Source organism: Phoxinus phoxinus (genome assembly GCF_949152265.1).
Source record: "Phoxinus phoxinus genome assembly, chromosome: 5".
NCBI classification, from domain to species: Eukaryota; Metazoa; Chordata; class Actinopteri; order Cypriniformes; family Leuciscidae; genus Phoxinus; species Phoxinus phoxinus.
In genome coordinates, this window is record NC_136880.1 from 30,672,433 (window position 1) to 30,691,549 (window position 19,117).

At 37.0% G+C, this 19,117-nt stretch overlaps 2 protein-coding genes across 8 annotated transcripts in view; one reads left to right on the top strand and one right to left on the bottom strand.

Annotated features, from left to right (window-relative positions):
- Positions 1 to 6,992, top strand: part of astn1 (astrotactin 1) — a 246,091-nt gene extending 239,099 nt beyond the window's left edge. For all 7 annotated transcript variants that reach the window (XM_079612600.1, XM_079612595.1, XM_079612594.1 and 4 more), the window contains 3 exons: positions 1,004 to 1,104; positions 1,201 to 1,384; positions 6,145 to 6,992. In XM_079612600.1, coding sequence (XP_079468726.1) covers positions 1,004 to 1,104; positions 1,201 to 1,384; positions 6,145 to 6,382 — 523 coding nt within the window. In that variant the 3' untranslated portion in view covers positions 6,383 to 6,992. The remainder of the gene's footprint in view (positions 1 to 1,003; positions 1,105 to 1,200; positions 1,385 to 6,144) is intronic.
- Positions 6,993 to 7,481: 489 nt separating this feature from the next.
- pappa2 (pappalysin 2) overlaps positions 7,482 to 19,117 on the bottom strand; it is a 58,258-nt gene continuing 46,622 nt past the window's right edge. Inside the window, exons 21-23 of the mRNA XM_079612613.1 lie at positions 18,299 to 18,370; positions 9,494 to 9,592; positions 7,482 to 8,206 (exon numbers count right to left, since the gene is read on the bottom strand). Of these exons, the coding sequence (XP_079468739.1) occupies positions 8,099 to 8,206; positions 9,494 to 9,592; positions 18,299 to 18,370 (279 nt within the window). The 3' untranslated portion in view covers positions 7,482 to 8,098. The remainder of the gene's footprint in view (positions 8,207 to 9,493; positions 9,593 to 18,298; positions 18,371 to 19,117) is intronic.

The window sequence follows — 19,117 nt, forward strand, 5'->3', positions numbered from 1 at the left end:
ATGGGAGTGGTGCAGTCATGCATTTTGATTTTAATGGAGGTATATGCTGTTATATGATTACATAATTCACACACTGAAACAATTTGTTGACTTTGAACTTCAAAGGACTCTTAAAAAGGTAATGGTTCATAATTTCCGAGATCTATTTGGAAGTGTTATTTCCAACCAAATCTAGGAATGAATCCAAATACACTTATTTATTCATTTAACCTTAACCCAGAGCTTATTTTGATCAATGTTATTGTTTGAAGACATGCATCTTAAATTATTATTATTAGTAGTAGTAGTATTAGTAGTTGTGATATATTTTATTGGGAACCATCTCTGAACATGTTGAACTGTGGTGCTTATGTTGGAAAATGTGGTTCAAATCTGCCCTGCAACATATATCACAATCATATTGTAAAAGGCTCAAAGATAAAATTAAAAAAAATTGGTAACACTTAATTTTTTGGTCCACTTTCACGTCAGACTTTCTGCTTAAAGGCACAATATGTAAGATTTTTGTATTCAAATATACCAAAAATACTAGAACAATTTAAAATATTTTGTTGACTTGTGTACTTACATTATCCCAAATGTTTCCAACAAGGAAATGTTTCCTTTTTCATTAGAATTAAATAAAATTATGTTAAATTAAGTGATCAAATGTAACTAACAAAGTTTAGGGAAGAAGGAGGCAGATGCAAGTTTAATCGGAACTTTAATTGTCAAAAAAACATAAAAGCAGCAGAGGCTGACTGCAGTATATAAGCATTATAAACAGTAGTGTAAAATGTCCCAGGCTCTCGACCACCTCTTCTTCATAATACAGTAACGTTTATAAAACTTTTCAACTTATTCTATTAATTCTAACCCTAAGCTAACAGTCTACGAATACTCTGAGAGTTAGTTGACATGTAGTTGCAAAGTTATAGTTAGTAGATTGTCTAAAGTTGACAATCAAAATAAAGTGCAACTTGAGAGTTGAGTATGTGACAAATGTCTGATGATGCAATGTCAGGTTTCGGCTGTGGGCGGTTGACAACACGGGTCGGCGTTCCGGTCCGAGTGAGGTGACGATCAAAACTCCCTGTCCTGCCGTGGATGACGTCAAGGCTCAAGGTAGAGAACTGCTTGCATATTGTAGAATGAGCTTCTTAGGTTAGGCCAATATTCAGAAGATCAGAAGTGATTTGATTTGGTTGAATATCCCCTCAGAAATAGCAGACAAGATTTACAACCTGTTCAATGGCTACACCAGCGGGAAGGAACAGCAGACGGCCTACAACACGCTTATGGACCTGGGCTCACCAACCCTCCACCGAGTACTTTACCACTACAACCAGCGCTACGAGAGCTTTGGAGAGTTCACGTGGCGCTGTGAAGATGAACTGGGGCCCAGGTTTGTACAATTCTCAAGCTATGTTACAAAAGCTATTTAAATGCTTATAAGCAGCTAACTTTTTAGACAGCATTGCAACCATTATGGAGCTTTATAAGGAACCAGTTTGGGACGCTCTATAGTAAAGTGTCCTAAATTGATTTCAATTGCGTTTGATGTTAGCATGTTGCTAAGCTAACAGCACAATGCTATTAAAAACAAACACAAATATTACATAAAATTATCAATTAGTTTTATTTATTTTTCATTTATGTGCGTGAATTTGAAGGATTAAAAATTTGAATTAATTCTATGAACAATTTTTACAAGCTATTTAGTATGGAATGAAATATATTTATAATCAACATTTCGTTTGCTTTTTAAGCAATCTTGGATTTATATTTTCATTGAGCTCAGCGCAGTGCATTATGGGATGTTACCTTGGAATGAATGTGGGTATGTTAGGGGGACACATTAATTTTTATTGATTGCAATTAAACCTAATATCTTGTTTCACAAGCTTGTATGTGCTTTTTTATGTTTTTTTCATTGCTCCTTAAATGACATAGTAAACGCAGATTATTCTATTATGTATTCTAACGTCAGACGTGATTAGGGAATGTGTGCTAATTAGGTTTAAATTGCAATCAAACTGATTACAGTATATTTAAAGGGATCACTAAGGCATCACGCTGACCACAGAACAGGGTGGCAATCTTTATACACCCTCCAAAACAAACCAAAGACAAATAAGGTCTGGATTTTAGAATTGCACTGAAACGCTTTCTAAACGTAGCCATGTGTTCGATATAAAACTTGAACGCTTCCTCGCTGATGCACAGTAGAGGCAGGTGAATTTAATTAAGGCCATTTGGACGACCGTACCTGAGGCCTCGGTTCAAATTAAAAGGTTGTATTTAATCGTCTCCATGTTGCAAGGTTTTCCTTTCTTGCTCCCGAGTTACTGCTCTAAAACACACTCATATCAAACTCCATCCCACCCAGTGTGACTGATGAGAGTGAACCGCTGTGAGGACTTCAACAGCGCTGCGTTCAAACCAAGAGCGTGGATTCATGGTAGTTTAATCGGATTCAGGTCTAGGATATTTTCTCAGTCATGCCTCTCTTTCTCCTTTGACAGATTTTCAAAAGTAGCTGTATATCCTGATGCAATGATTCTTTTGTTTTGTTTTCTCAAAGAAACATTTATATTGCAAAACAATTTAAATCTGTCAATCAGTGCCATCATGGAATCAATCAATAACAATACCATCACTTTTAATTGTACATACATTTAATGTGCTATTTATTTATTTATCTATCTGTATTATCTTTTCATTATGATTATTTTTATTTATTTATTTTAACAGTTCATAATGTATTCAATTTCATTATTTATTGATTTTCTTCATGCTGTCTGCAACATTTTATTTCAAGTTGTATGTATTTTAGTTTGTTTTTAATTTGAATGTGCACTTATATGTAATTATTATTGTATTTATTTATTGCACCATTCAATTATGTATTTAATAATTCCATTATATTTCATATACATTGCATTATTTATAAAGTTACTATTTATTATTAATCTTTCCATAAGGAGGACCCTATGAGTGCTAAAGGGCAAATGGTCTGTTGACCCCATGTTGAGTCAAGTGATGTCTTAATACTGGCCATCATTGAGGTTTGAGAACTTTGAATTGAATTGATAGTAGATCAATTAGTATGAATTGACCCCCTAAAGCTGTCTCCTGCGACGAATGCATCAAGATAACTCAAAAACAACATTCATTAATATGAATTCATCCAGATATTTGCACAATGATGGGAGCGTGTGATCATGCCCCTGTGATCGACCCGGTTCCATGAAACATTGCGCAAGTTTTTAGACTTCAGATAAGCCGTTCAAGTGGAGGTCTGTGGAGATGGGCCATTATCTCCACAGCATCTGCCTTCCAAACAACTCGTATGCGTCATTTCCAATCTCATTACGCCCATACGGCATTTTTGAAGGCATAGGATAGGAAGGAAGTATAAACAAAGAGAAGTCTTCGATACAAAAGGAATGCAGTTCACTGGGGTTTCCTCATTTAAATGCAATGTTCTTCAACTAGTCATAATACAAGATAATTGTCACTAAACTGGTCCCACTCAGGTCCTGACTAGGAACAAAATGGATATATTTCCTATGTTTTCTTTCTTTTTGAGATATCATAAAGGTCGTCTTGTGACTCACTCTTAATTGGTTGGACTGACTCACGCTATAATTGGTGGAATTCAGTGTGTTCGGTCAAAGTTCTTTCTTTGTTTTCATAGGAGATTAATGCTATACAGTTACAATAAGGAGCGCTGTCACTCTCTCGTGAGGCTATTTCATTGGATGTTATGAAAGGTGGGTCGGTGTGTTACCGTGGGTGTCGGTGGAATGCAGCTGATTGTTTCCTCTCAGACTAGTATAAGAGATTTCGGAAAAGCGAGAGTGAGAGAGGCACTGGCAGAGGCCAAGAGGTTGAAAACGTACCTTGGAAATTAGAGGCCACTTTCCACTTCCATACATGCTGGAATTTATGGTGACAACCGTTGCTATTTGGAGACCAAAACGGACTTTCTTGAAAAATTAAAGGATAACAAACCACAGGGTTTTGTTTTAAGCAAATAAACATCCAAATTCCTACAACCACTGAAATGTGGCAAGATATTAAAAACACAAATACATTCAAAAGAATGATATAAATGACAGCATCTCTACTGCAGATGGGAATATTTTTCATTTAATATGCTAGTGATTTCTGACATCATTAAAATTCCATTAGTATACGTTGTGAATTAAGTGGAAGCCAAAGAAAATAATGATTGTATAGTGCTTTAGTTCAATAATTTCCAAAACAACCAATCGAAACACTGTGCTATCAGTTTAATCGATTTAAGCCACATTTTAATCGTAAACTTAAAAATGCACTTAGCTACCCCAAAAGCCTGGTTGCTCCGCACAGATTTGCTTTTTGGTATTTATACAGTAGAGTGTTGAGCTTCTGGTTTGGCAGGGGTTTGAAGTGAAGCTATGACTTAGGAATGAGGTGCTCTTTCCGTACTCTTGGTATCACATTTCAGCTTTTTGTCTTTTGCGAAGGACATTGGCGCTTCATCGCATTCACACATACTCAATAAACGTCCTCTCAAGTCACTGTTGCTAATAGAATTCACAGGTACTTAACCTTAACTGCCGGTCACCTAATCGGTCCTGTTACCTCAAAAGATTCTTGACGGGAAAATGTTTCATTTTTAAAGGCTTTGCCATTAGAGTCCACCACAGGCTTGATTTATGATCAATCTCCTCAGTCCAGATTTTGAAGAGCGTCATTTAAGGGGTGCAGACAGAAGACCTGTGTTTTAGCTGAATATGGCCATCGCCTGCAGTTTATATTTATTATATTGGAGTCTCCCATCAATCTTTCAGTCTCATGCTCCGGAGCAGCTTGTGAGGTGGGCATTCTTAAAATGGATAAACGGAATGGAATGCTCAATGTTTAAACCACTGAAGGAAGAAAAATGTCAAGCCAGTGTCAAGAGCATTGCGTAACAGCAATATTATAAAAACTATGCGGTGTGAATATCACAATGGCTGTTAGCAGAAAATACGAAGTTGCACATCACTTGCGGTGCGCCCATATCGAGACCTTGTTGTAATTAGATGGTACAAAAATAAAACAAATTAGATTTGAGCCTAAATGAAAATTATGTGAGTGAGTTTTTATTTTACTAAGGATTTGTTGACTAATCATCCAAAAGATAATGAATAAATTATAATAATATATTTCAAAGAAAAAATACTTAATAAAACTTTTTGTGAAATATTGTTTCACTTATTTAAACTATTTTGTATTTTATTTAAAAATGCAATATATTCCTTTGATAGCAAAGCTGCATTTTTAGAAGCCATCACCCCAGACTTCAGTCACATGTTGATTTGGTGCTCAAAAAAACATTTCTTATTATCAATGTTGAAAACAGTTGTGTATTCAGTATTCTTTGATTAATAAAAAGTTCAAATAACAGCATTTCTTTCAAATAAAAATATGTTGTGACATCGTCTTTATAGTCACTTTTATTCAATTTAAATGAATCCTTGCTCAATTAAAGTGTTTTTTTTCATATAATTTTATATAAATATAAATTTTTCAAAAATAATAATAACAACAGTAATAGTACATGTATAACTGCAAGCAGTGACTAAGGGGCCATGCACAAAAAAAGTCATGATGAGTTATGCAAGCATGGCTGGGAGCATCAGACCATCTAATTAGACATTTTAGATTATTTTAATCAAAAATGGCTGAAACATCTTAAAAAATAGAATCACAGGGGTGCATTCGAATCATCTTGAGGCAAGGATTCAGTGTAAAAAATAAATTTGTTATGTTTATTGGCATAAACGTAATTGCATATTTGGACAGTTGGTGGCGCTAGAGGGATTGAGCTAGAGACTCTAAAATTGCTTTTGTTAATATACAGACTGTCCTCTATATGTTTGCCAAATTTCATAATTTTCCCACAAACTATTCTATGGGCAGCCATAGACTTCAAGAGCGGAAAAAGAAGAGTGATAAGAAAACTACCGGATATAATAGGTACCGGTACTACACCTTTGGTGTCTGGCCCCTAATAATAATATAGCATAGTTGATTGAATTGTGTTGCATATGCATATAACCCAGAAAATCTGTATCTATTTTTACATATATTACTAATTCAATAATTCAATCTTTGTGTTTGCTACTGCAGGAAAGCAGGATTGATCCTGTCTCAGCTGGATGAACTCAGCGGTTGGTGCCGGGGTCTCCTCCAGGAACCAAAAATTGGCTTGCGCCGAGCATCCCTTAAATATCTGTCTTGTCGTTATACAGATACCAAAGCATTCGGGCTCAGCTGGGTGAATCTCAGCCAAGACTTACGTAAGGCATGTGAAGATCAGATGCTCTCCGTTATGTACAATGATTATGGAGAACCCAAGGAACTTTAAAGGTTTGGACAACTAGAGGACTAGTCAGGGCCAGGGGTTGTATCTAAACACGGCCTCCCCTTTAGGGCTTCTCTCTAGAGAATCTGATCCATCACTTTTTAACATTAATTGGCCATTTAATGACGAAGGGGAAAGTATTGGGTGGGAACGTGAGCAATCCATCCTGATTTTTCAAGAAGCATTCAAGTGATGTGTCTTTGAGCTTGAACATACAAATGTACAGTGTACAGGCAAAGGAAAGTTGCATTAAATTGTCATTTAGAACTAGTGGTGTATTTGATCAAATAGTGCATACACCAGCTTGTATAGGTACGACTTTTTCACAAGAACTAAAACTGTATCCTCTTCATGTGATGAAAATGTCTGTCTCTGTAGTGCATATAGATATGGAAAGAGCTATAGCAAATGTAAATGTTAATTAGATATTAAATCTATTACTAATGTGCTGAATGTAGTATTCAAACTAAGGTATGCGGGGTCAAGCAACTGTACAGAAGTTTTTTAAAGCATAAGCAGTATTATGAAAATAATCATTTTAAAAGTTGTGTACAATAACATGTCTTGTTTATGTCTTATTTCCTATTCCAAATAAAATTGGCCAAATTAAATCAATGATTGTTTAATTTTTCAACTGAAATTTGAACAAAAGTAATGAGAGTTAAACAGATCTTTTCTTCTATATTGTGACGTACATCGATGGGAAAAGGTCGGGCACTTGGTTCTATTGATTGGTTGGATCCAGATGTAAATGCGAGCTTGCAGTTGATAGAAAAGAGGAGGGATTTAAGAGGACTAAATGATTGGAGAAGTCTGACATGTCAACAGAGTCTGAAGGTAAAAACATTAAACTTGCATGGATCGTTCACAGTAAGATCAATAACGTATTAAAAAAACAGATTTTCTTTACCATTTAATTTCCTTATATTATAAAACATTTTATCCTTTAATATATGTATAATATTCTTGATTTCATACTGTATTTCAGTCTTCATTTTGCACCATTTGATAGTTAAAAATAATTTAAATCTTAAATTAAATATATCTTATATTTAAATAAAAAATATAAAAAATTGCGCACAATAATGGACAATAGACTTTTTAAATCCCACCAAACTTGTCTTTAATAGTGTGTATTTATACTTTATTGATATGACAGTGACACTACACTTTAACAGACTGAAGAGCATACAAAAATAGTATCATATATTTCCATTACAATTGCTATAAATGAACTGTTTTCCCAAAGCACACATGCATTTCACAGGTTTTGCATGTAAATGTAGAGGGTATAAAATAAATCCAGAATTCTGAAGATAAGCACTTGTTTATAGACCTGTATTAATGACATATAGGTGAAGATCGTTTCAAGAATGTGGCTCACAACAAGCAAAAGTTATTTGTATAAAATATTGATGCTTTTTATGCTACACATGAAACAATTTTTGTGTGCTCGATGGTGTACGTAAATGATCGTGGGCTAAAATATTGGTCGTATCTACATCTACACCTATGTTAGAGTTTTTGAAAATATATTAGGTATTATTTTATAGATTAGTGTTGAAGAGGATTGTTTTTATGCAATGCTATGGTTTGAATTACTGCCTTTGATCAGCCTCTCTCTCATGTGGCGCGAGAAACAACATTCAGGTTATTGTTTGACATTTTCTTTTCAAGCCAGTCTGAGAGCTGTCTGCGCGCTCTCCGCCTTGCTATCATTCACAGCGGTCCTGGCTCCTTTCGCTTGGCTGTGCCCTTGTTCTCTTCGGCTTCGGGGTCACGGCAGGTGCACTCATCGTGATCGCAGTCCACCCCGAACTGAATGACCTGTCAATCAATCGGACACACTTTTACAAACAGCGGCCACAAACATCTTATACGGAATGTGGGAGCCACACGCAGTCTTTGAACGAGAGATCAAAGTGTGGTCGGGATAATTCGGCTCGAAAATACATCGCAGCAGATCAAAACAATGAGCGTTACCTTTTTCCAGATGTGTAATCGATATCAACTGTTGACCAAATTACTCAAAATGACCAAACAGTCTGTTGAAGAAATATGTACAAAAACTTGGAGAATGGCCTGATCGGGTGTTTATTTTCATAACTAGAAAATCAAGGATTGGGGTTTTTACACTAGAAGGATTTCTAGGATTGATTAAGACAGGACGGTCACGTTCAGTGCAGCAGGGAACAAAAAGAAAAGAGAGAGAGAAAGCCCGACTGTGAGCAGATGAGAGGAGAGGAGAACACATGTTAAGAATCAACAGGAGGAGGTTCTTGTCCAGAATTCGTGCCATCACCACAGGTTACAAAATAAACCCAAATTCCCAGCTAAGCGGCCCTACTGCAGGAAAAGTAAACATGAAACTAGAGGATAAGCGCTGATTTCACCTGATGTTTACGGGATGCAATTGTCCATTTGCAGTCCAACCGAGACCATCCACTCATTTGTGATGCATTTAGTTTCGTGCTAAATAATCATGACAGGCGCATTTTAAAATACCCAAATATTTGCTTTTGGATCACCCACACAAAATAGAGCACGAGTATCCGAGTATATCATTTTGTTTCCTGTGCATGTGGCAGGTATTTTGATGCTAGAAAAGGAGCCACATAAGTAGGGATGAGAGGAATTTGTTCTTTATTGTCCAACGTTCTCTCTGGCTCTCGTCCTAGACGCTCTTAAACCAGACTGCCCCACCAACGTACTCGGACTTTTCCATGGCCTGCGTAAACAGAAGCATGGCAGCTCCGTCGGACCAACAGTGGCAGGATGCTGTTGCTCACGGTTTATTTCACTTTCTCAGACCCTGCTTGTTTTACAGTTGCCGTGACCGCTGACACCTGCCGCTCTGCTAATAAAAGCTGCTCTATCCAGTCATTTGTTTATGACAGACACTTTCCCCGAGCTCATTCTCTCTATGAAAGAACACGCCACCTGAGTGCCTAATGATGTGGGCGACGTTCATGGAAAGGGTTGACAACGTGACGGCACGATATGAGACCGAGATTGGCGCTCTGGGAGAGGAATGAGAAAATGACTAAGCAGTATAGGATGGAATGAGGATGAGAGGAATAGACCTTCAGATGAGCTTTAGAGGGTTTGATTTACCTTTCTAGATGAGAGCGTGGATGGACAGCAGTCTCCTCCGTCATACTGGCAGTACGCTCGGTTATTAATGGTGTCGCACCAACCGTCTCCTCCGAACGGCTGCAAAACAAAAAAGAAACGAAAAATAGCAGATATTTGATTACATAAGGAGTAGTACGAAAGTAATAAGTGTTTATTTCATGTACATTTACAAATAAAACAGGTTTTGTATTATTAATTAAAAGTTAATACATTTTTAATGATTCCATATCGGTTATGAGATTATTGTATTAGAAATCAATTTATCTGTATCGCGCGATATTGGATATTTATTGTGCACCCTCATTTAAATTATCTTTGCCGTCATCTCACTCGCTTCATTTTTGAAAAGCACTAATAATTTCGGGTAACACTTTTTAATAAGGTTCCATTTGTTAATATTAGCTAACCACATGAACCAACAATGAATAATACTTCTAAACAATTTATTAATCTTAGTTAATATATTATTAAAATCAAACGTTGTATCTGTTAATATTACAGCATTGAATAGACCTCAGCTAATATGAACTAACAATGAACTCTTATATTTTATTAACTAACATTAAGAAAGATTAATAAACACTAACAAATGTGCCACTCATTTTTTGTTAATATTAGTTAATGCATTGACTAACATTAACTAATAGGATCTTATTGTAAATTGTTGCTGTAATAACACTGTTGAATGTAATCAAATATAAATTTTTCATACTCTTCATTAAAATGGTGTTATGCCTAAGTTCACTTGTAGCATTTCAAATAAAATTGATTTTCTGTTTTCTGAAAACAAATAGTATACAATTTTGACATGGGCCATTTGTCAGTTATCAATCATAACATGAAAATAATACCAAAAATAGAAAATATGATGTAAATTAAAAGATAAAAATTCAAAAATCATGCTCAATTAATCTAAGAATGAATAGTTTCAATAGAATGAATATTATTCTAACAGGCAAACTATAGCCTTCTATATGCAGAACCTTACAAACCCGTGTACGTGTCCAAGAAACATAAACAGACTGAACTAGTAAATGTGCCCTTAAAGTTCTTTAAAGGTTCATGCATGAGTTACTTCATTTTACAATGTTCAATTAACAGTTTTCTCTGAACATGAGGCTGTACGGATGTTCCTTGAATCTCAGAGGAATGAAATGCATGAATCATGCCAAAGGGATTTCTGTATATTTTATGGTAGGTGGCATTTCTCATTTATTCCTTTCAAATAAAATAAAACTGCATCTGTTATTCCAGACAAAACTTCCTAACTTCCTTGCACTTCCTCTAATGTCATTACTTCACCTGTGCGAGAGCATGGACACCCGATTTGCAATGCCCAAGGGAGCGAAGTCCAACCTTCCCGAGTGGACTACAATTATCAAATTGAACATGCATAAACACTTTTAAATGTGTAATAAGGCCTTCCTAAAGGAATTTACCTAACCTAAAGGATCTGATGCCAATAACTGGGAAAAAAGAGCAGTCTGCCAAAGATACTTTTGGCTCTGTTGTGCTTGTGGAGTCCTTTCATAGAGCCCAGCTTCTACACGAGTCCACATCCCTGTGCAAGAGCAGCTGGCAAGGAGATCTCTGCAGAATGTATCCCTGCTAAACCTACACCCAATCCAAAATGTTTTTCCTGCCGTGGTCCCATTCTCCAAGTCATAAGCAATAGCATTTTTCATTCTTCAGTTTCAAGTTTGTGTACACTTCATTTATTTCTTTATTCTTGCTCTCCATCCATTTTATTACCTTAAGCACATTGCACATTTATTGGCAATAACAATTTGAAACCTATCTTACAACCGTGTGTTTAAATGAACGTGCTGCGTATTACAAGTTAAATATCTGAATCTAAAACACGTGCGTTATTAATGTTGTTTTAGAAAAGGCTGGATAAAGAAAAATGACCTAATGCCTAAACTAAAGAATCGTGTAACAGTAAATGGGAAGGATGTGTGGAATGCTTGTGCCCCGGCCAGCAAGAGGAAAACTGCCAGTGAATGTTAAACAACCGTCTGAAGCGCTACACACAATCATCTGACCTGGACCTCGTGTATATCTGGCACAAGACAAAACAACAGTCGGGAAATGTCCAAATCGTGACACGCAGATGATCACAACAATAGACAATATAATACAAATCACATTGAAGACTAATGTTGACTTTTTTTTATCATAACTAATCTTGCTAAATTATTACATTAAACTGAAAGCCAAAAAAAATCATTCTTTCTCTTTAGGCTTGTATGGTTTTAGGTTACACTTAATTTTATGGTGTCCTTAATGCAGTGTAATTACACATAAGTGCTGAGTAATAATAATGAACTACATGTACTTACTGTAGGGTTGGGATTAGGGTTAGTTACACGCAAGTATGCATCATGACAACTCCCGGAGAGATTGGCATGGTAATGGTAATGTATTTGGTCTTGGTGGAATAGATCTGCTACGCTGCTGCAGAGCAAGTACCGAGACTTGCTCCTGCCAATACATTCACAGACATTGCTGTTAGCATGCAAGTCATGCAGCTGCACATACATGAAATAACCCCCGTATAGCAGATCTATACAGGTGGAGCTGGGGAAGGTGGAGGCGCGCTGCAGACTGCTAACAGCAACACTACCGGTATTTAAATGTTGAGCCGCAGCTCACTTGCCGCTAATGCAACAGCAACCAATCAGCTGCAGTATGTAGATGACGATGCGATCGCAACTAAATGAGTTAAGGACCAATCAGCCTGTGCCATCTAGAGTTTCGTGCCAGAACTTGGTATTTATTACTACATTAACTACATGTAAGATGTGTAACAAGGACACTGTAAAATAAAGTGTTACCTGGTTTTATTTTAGGCATAAGGCAATTTGTTAGGTGTTTTGCTCAATGTTTTGAGGCTTTATAGTAAAAGATACCATGACCCTACTGTTATCCGATGATGAATATATATTTATCTCAGATAGCCTACTGCTCAGTGTAAGTTCAAGCTGTCTACTTTGAGGTATCTATCCTAAAATTATTTTTCCTGGCCTCCTCTCAAAGAGGGGTTTTTCGGAGGCAACCCTGCTATGTTTTTGGGCAGTATCCAAAGCTTGATTTAGATTACAGAAATTTATTGAAAATGAAACCCTCTATGAGTCACTTAAAAAGATGTATTTTTAAAAAACACAATTAACCCCTAGCAACAGTTTCTGGAAAGAGAGTTCGCAATCTGAGACACCGGAGAACAACGGAACAAAATCGTATCTGAAGCTAACAATAAAGGTGCATTTTCACCTTACATGACGTTGGGAGACATGAAATCCCTAAACATCCCGGATCCCACGGGAGCAAGGGATGACACACTCCACAGGTTGCCTGACTGACTGACCACATCTAATGCTAAGAGAAAGATAGAATAAACAAAAACTCCATGGCAACAACATGTTTTCATAGACAACAATGTTTTGAGGCCCCATGTTAGTGCTGGCATCTCACTTTACTGAAGTATGCACCCCTTGATTGGCTCTCTCCAGCGTTCCCAAAAGACTACTAATTATGTTCCCCTCCATTTCATTTCTAATGTAAACTTTTCCTTTTTGTTTTTAAATGCAAGCTGAAAAACTAATTTTAAGTAAAACATCACAACAGTGTTTGTGTGTGTGTGTGTGTGTGTGTGTGTGTGTGTGTGTGTGTGTGTGTGTGTGTGTGTGTGTGTGTGTGTGTGTGTGTGTGTGTGTGTGTGTGTGTGTGTGTGTGTGTGTGTGTGTGTGTGTGTGTGTGTGTGTGTGTGTGTGTGTGTGTGTGTGTGTGTGTGTGTGGTCAAATTTTCTTATAAAATTAAGATGAAGAAACCCAGTGCATGCCCTGAGAGGAATCAGATGACCATTCTGTTAACCATATTTGCAGCAAGGAATGTGAACAGTCGTTCTTCATAAACCTGTGGCATTATCTGTAAAGTTTCTCAAATGGAGCCACACAAAAAGGGGAAAATGTTGACTCCATTGCTAGTTTGATGCGGTCAAAAAAAAGTTGTGCTTGACAGTAGCAGAGAGAAAGAGAGAGAGAGAAATAGGCAGTTAACAATTCTTGTACAGAATCATAGAGAAAAACAAACACAAGCACACAAACAGAAGGATTTCACAGACAGGACTTAGATTAAGAGTGCTTTCTTAGGCACCAAAATGCAGTCACGGGACAACATCCACATCACTCGTTGGCCAGATGTGTCTTGAACGTATTTCCATAACTGGACTTCGATTAGTCAGAATTGCGGGAAAATTCCATCAGAATCAATGAAACCCCCTTTCCCTGAGTTGTTTGCTAAACAAAGCGAAGATTTCGCTGTTCTTGTGCGTTTTTTAAGGTTGGGACCTAATATGGTCATCGGACCAAATTTCTATGAGGCTCCGCACCACCTCACAACTCCAAGTTTGTCCGCGAGCTGCCATGCTAAAAGTGCAAACTGTCAACAAACATTAGTCCTCATCCCATAATGCACAGCGCAGCTGACTACTGCAGCTGGTTTAGCCCAAAAATGCACAGTTCTTTGGCAGTTGGGTCTGTTCGAGGTCAGATCACGTTCTCACCACAATCGAACCGTTTGGTCCGCTTTTGGTGCGCACCTGAGTGCGATTGCTGCATTCACACCTGCCCAAACCAACCGCACCAAGGGGGACAACCGAACTAAACGAGGCAGGTGTGAAAGCACCCTATGCCAGAATAAGGCATTAGTTCAATTAGGACATTCAAGTAGCTTTTATAAACGTTCCTTAGAAAGAAACATTACTGGTGTGCGTCTTGAGACAAAACAATGGCAATGAAATATTTTAAGATATGTCAGTGCAAGTTGCTTTCAGTTAAAACAGCTCAAATATGCAGTATGTAATAATAGAGTATGCTTAAACCTTGTCTGTGAAACCAGGGAAAAGAAAACTTTCTGTTAGCATTCTTATTCATCTCAGGCAAAAAACAGAAAAAAATCTCCTCCAGAACCATGACTTACAAGAGCAGACTAAACGTCTACCTATGATTGGCCTTGTTGGTTAAAAATAAAATATCAATAATGATACATAAACTAAAGCATAACCTGAGCCGACCTCTTCACTTATCATCAGCCTAAAACGAGAAAGACCTTCTGGATGTGGTGAAGAGCAACGGGAACATGTGCTGTGGTATAATTATATTGAGTCTCCAATATAAAAGCAACTGTTTTGCTTGGTAACAAATGAGGGCAAGAGGAGATGAGAGGGTCTGGCAGATATGAGGGGTATTTTAATATCATAAAACATCCCTCTACAGATCTGAGATGTGTTCCAAAGTAGAATTAATAGTTCATAAAACCTGTCAACTTTACTCTGAAACTACAGTATATTAAAAATGATAAACTCTGATGTTCGTGGAAAAAGAAAACCTTTGACATGCTGCAGATGATAAAATGAGATAATATATATAAATATATGCTGCTAAGATGGACTGATGAAAGACCTTCATTCTGTGCGGGATTGTGTGTTTGTGTGATCCACAAGTACATTGATTGAAAGAGATTGAACAAGGCTGGGCGTTGCAGACCCAGTGCAGCTCACTCACAGTCATTAAACATTCATGCATTGCATCTTCCAGGTCCTTCTAATTTAAACTGTTAGGCATTTATTTGTTATGTGCATGAAACTACTTCTGACTGCCCTGGAAATCCAAAGTTCTCGCGAGAGCACAATTTGAATTTGCTCAGCGAGTCACAGAGCTGCCAACTCTCACGCATTGACCGTGAGACTCACGCGATTGACCCTTTTAACACGCTGTCACGGCACACATCCATTTTCTCACGCAGAGAAAAATCGCGAAGCAAAGAGGACACTGACACCGACAGCCTATTAACTATGTCCTTGTAGCCGAGCTGAACCAAACACATCGGTGTATCTAGCCGATGTATCGGATCTTTTCTGCTTGAAAGACACTCCATTGTTGTCTCTTATTTATTTACTCACTTGTGCCGTCAAACTGATGTTTTAACGCAATATCACACTCGTGCGATATGGCTGTATATCAGCACGTTCTGATTACCGGTATCTACTGCCGAATTACAGCCGTGCTGATATAGAGCTATTTCGCACTGCTACTCGAGTGACATTGCTCATATATATATACATACATGCATGTATATAATATTTAAATTCATTTGAAACAGTTTATCCAAGCCACTAACATTTGAATGGCATACTGTTCTAAACACCGCTCCACCCTTTCACTTCCAAAATCCAGAGAGAATTACAGTAAACAGTCATCCATTATTTTTCAAAACGCACGATTGTTAATTTCAACACTCTTTTCACTTCCAGGCTTCACTTGACTCTGCTGCGTTACTTCTGTTGACTTTTAGCGAAGCCTGGTATGTTACTTTCGTCACGTATCATTTGTGATTATTTTACAACTGGTTTAATGCATCCATCAGTTCCATAACATCCTTTAAATTCCCTCTGTCCAACTGATCTGCACACACACACACCGATAAGATCATTCATTTGCTTTGGCACAAAGATTGTCGACAAAGTCTGATGAGTTAGTGCTTGGGGTGAATTTAAACAGGATTCTGTGAATTGCGGGAAGGACTCTGGAGGAACAGAAACCGGAATAATATGTTTTATGATCATGTACTGTATATACCACATTTTACAGTGGCAATGAGATTTTCATTCGGTTTTATTTTTGCGATAAAAGGAGCACCGGTAAGAATCAATCTGTCAGCATGCTGTGGGAAGATGTGCCACGAAGTCCGTCAACCATTGCACTAAATGTTTCTCTTGGCCACGGGAAATGTTCAAGATGTCTCCATATAGGAGCGGATGGTGTCGGAAATCCCTGACAGCAAAATGCCTCATTGCTGATGTAAATGTAAACTCGGGAATGTGTAAACCAAGAAATACACCGACAAAATGAAAATAGAAAACAAAATGATTCTATTTCTTGACCCTTTGGACTAGGTTCATCACAAGCGACCTCAAGTATTGCTCTCTAGCTCTGAATTCCTGTGGGCGTAAATGGCTTCAGCCAAAATCACTCATGAGACATATTACATACTACTAGCTTGACCTATTATGCTTTATTAATACATGATTTAAAAAAAATGTTTCAATGGATCACAGGAATTGATTTGCGAGTTCCATTTTTGGTCAAACGACCCTGTTAACAGACGTACATATGGTTATGACTACAGAGATAGTGAAGAGCAAAACAGGTTCCCCCCGCGCATTGGACCTCCATGACACAATAATTGGAAACTAAAACTAAAATAATCAACACCGTCATCATTCATGACTGATTATGTAGCTCCCTGCTCCTCCTGGACCACCTCAATGCTCTGCTGGTGGTTATCTGTCAGAGAGCTCTTTCCTCTCTAGATCTGACAGGGAACAGATGTGAACTCTGCTGTTTGTTTCTACATCTTCCATTGAACACCATCATACTGCTGGTGTGCACTACAAATCAGTATTATAATACAATTCTTTCATCATTGTTTTACACCCTGATATTATTTTAAACCCATATGCTGTCATTTTTAATCAGTGGTATTTCAATTTTCTTTCCCACACAAAATATTCAGCATGGTTTTGAGTGCAGAACAAAATGTAAGATGTTTTTCACTAAAAATCACCCCCTTTGGTTGTAGCTTGGAGATCAAATATGGCATTGGATGTCGTTGGTTCTTCTCATTTATCTGTTTTTTAACCAAGCATCATTGATGTAAAACCTATAGCAACACATCTTACTAATATAATATTACTATAATAGTTATTATATAGCAATAATTTGTATATTATACACAGTATATTGTATATATCCTTGAAGGATCTGCACCTGACGTCTTGGTGCCAGATACCACAGGACACATTTAGGACAAGATTTAATAACAGCTTGCGCCAGCACAAACCCTCATTTGCCGTTCAAAATCTACTGTCAAGATTTACTAAAGACACGCAGTGAAAATTTGCGCTGAAAAGGCGTAGACAATCTTACTTTTGTGGTTGACCTTATTGCATATCGATTTGTAGGAGTTTTACTTTCAGTCGCAACAATAATTGGAGGAGAGTATTTAATTAATCATGCAAGGTGATTTACTAAGGTTTGCGCCAGTCAATTTAAAAAATAATTAAACAATTTCATTAGAAACGTCTTTAAATGTATGTAAAAATCGTTTGTAACATTATATCTTTACTGTCACTTTTGGTCAATTGAATGCGTTCTTCCATTTTATTGTCAAAAAAGTCTTAAAGAAATCTAAAAAGAAGGTCTAAAAAAAAAAAACTTAGAAAGAAATATATTTGAATACATTTTTACAAATGTATCCAACTCACACACTTCATTGATTTAAATGTAATACTTTACTAAACACCTCTTCACCCTTTCACTTTAAAATAAATTGCTTGACCACTGGTAGAGCTCAAATACAGAGAGAATTACAAAAAGAAAGTTTTTCCAAAACATTCCACTGTTAATTTCGAAACTATTTTAACTTCTATACTTCTATAATAGACGACAATTGCATGAATACAGAAGAATTCTTTGTTTTTTACTTTTTTGAAGCTTTTGGTCACTATACTGTTGCTATATGGAAAGGAGTGTGAACATCTGTTAAAACTCTCCTTTTGTGTTCTACTGAAAAAATGAGGGTGACAGAAGCATTTAGAATATAGAAAGCATCAAGAATAATTTACATGTTGCATAAAATGCATTAGCTCACAGACTCTTTTGAGTGATACTGTACTTGACACCTCTGACAGAAAGACTTCACGTCATATAAATGTCACTCACCTCACAGGACTGAATACAGTGGATATGTGCTGGATTCGGATGCCACTTCAACATGCCAGTACAGACAATACTCTTTAAAAGGAAGAGAAATAGAGGAGTAGGAGAGGGAAGGGGAAGGACAGAGTTAACTTGCTGCATTGCAATTGAACTGCATTGAACCAAAAATGTACTGATTTATTACTATTGATTGAGTTCTTGTAACATGTCTTTTTTAAAGAGGACATTCGAAAAGAGTGTTTCTATTTATTTCTATTTTATTTAGACTTTTCCAGAAATCTAATAATATCTAACTTAATTTTAAAAGACAAAAATCAGCCATGGTGCCTAAAAATAAGATTGCAAATTGCTATCTAATAACTATGACATACAAAAAGAGTTACTTTTTCCCTCCTGTCCTTTCAATTTGAACACATATTTCACTGATTTGACATTTTCTCAGAATTGGAAAGCTGACCTGTTTCTACAGCAGAATTTCTGGAAAGAAACTTGCTTATCTCTTATTCATCTCCCTCCTACTGTGACCTTTCCTCCATCATTCTTACCCAATCTGCAATACTTTGGACAACATTCCTGGAAAGCAGGCTGTTCTTAGGGGTGCTGATGTATCTTTATAAACAATGAGAGTCTGACACCTTCAGAGGCGTCATGCTTGACGTGCGGCGTCTCTTACAAAAACATCACACTGTAATCATTACTCACACAAGCTGATATGACAGTGAGAGACAGAATCAACACTTTCACAGAGAGATTTCAACGGTAAGGTGAGTTGAACCTGGTTTTGGAGCGAGAAACAAGGTAACCTAATCCAACTTAAGTGCC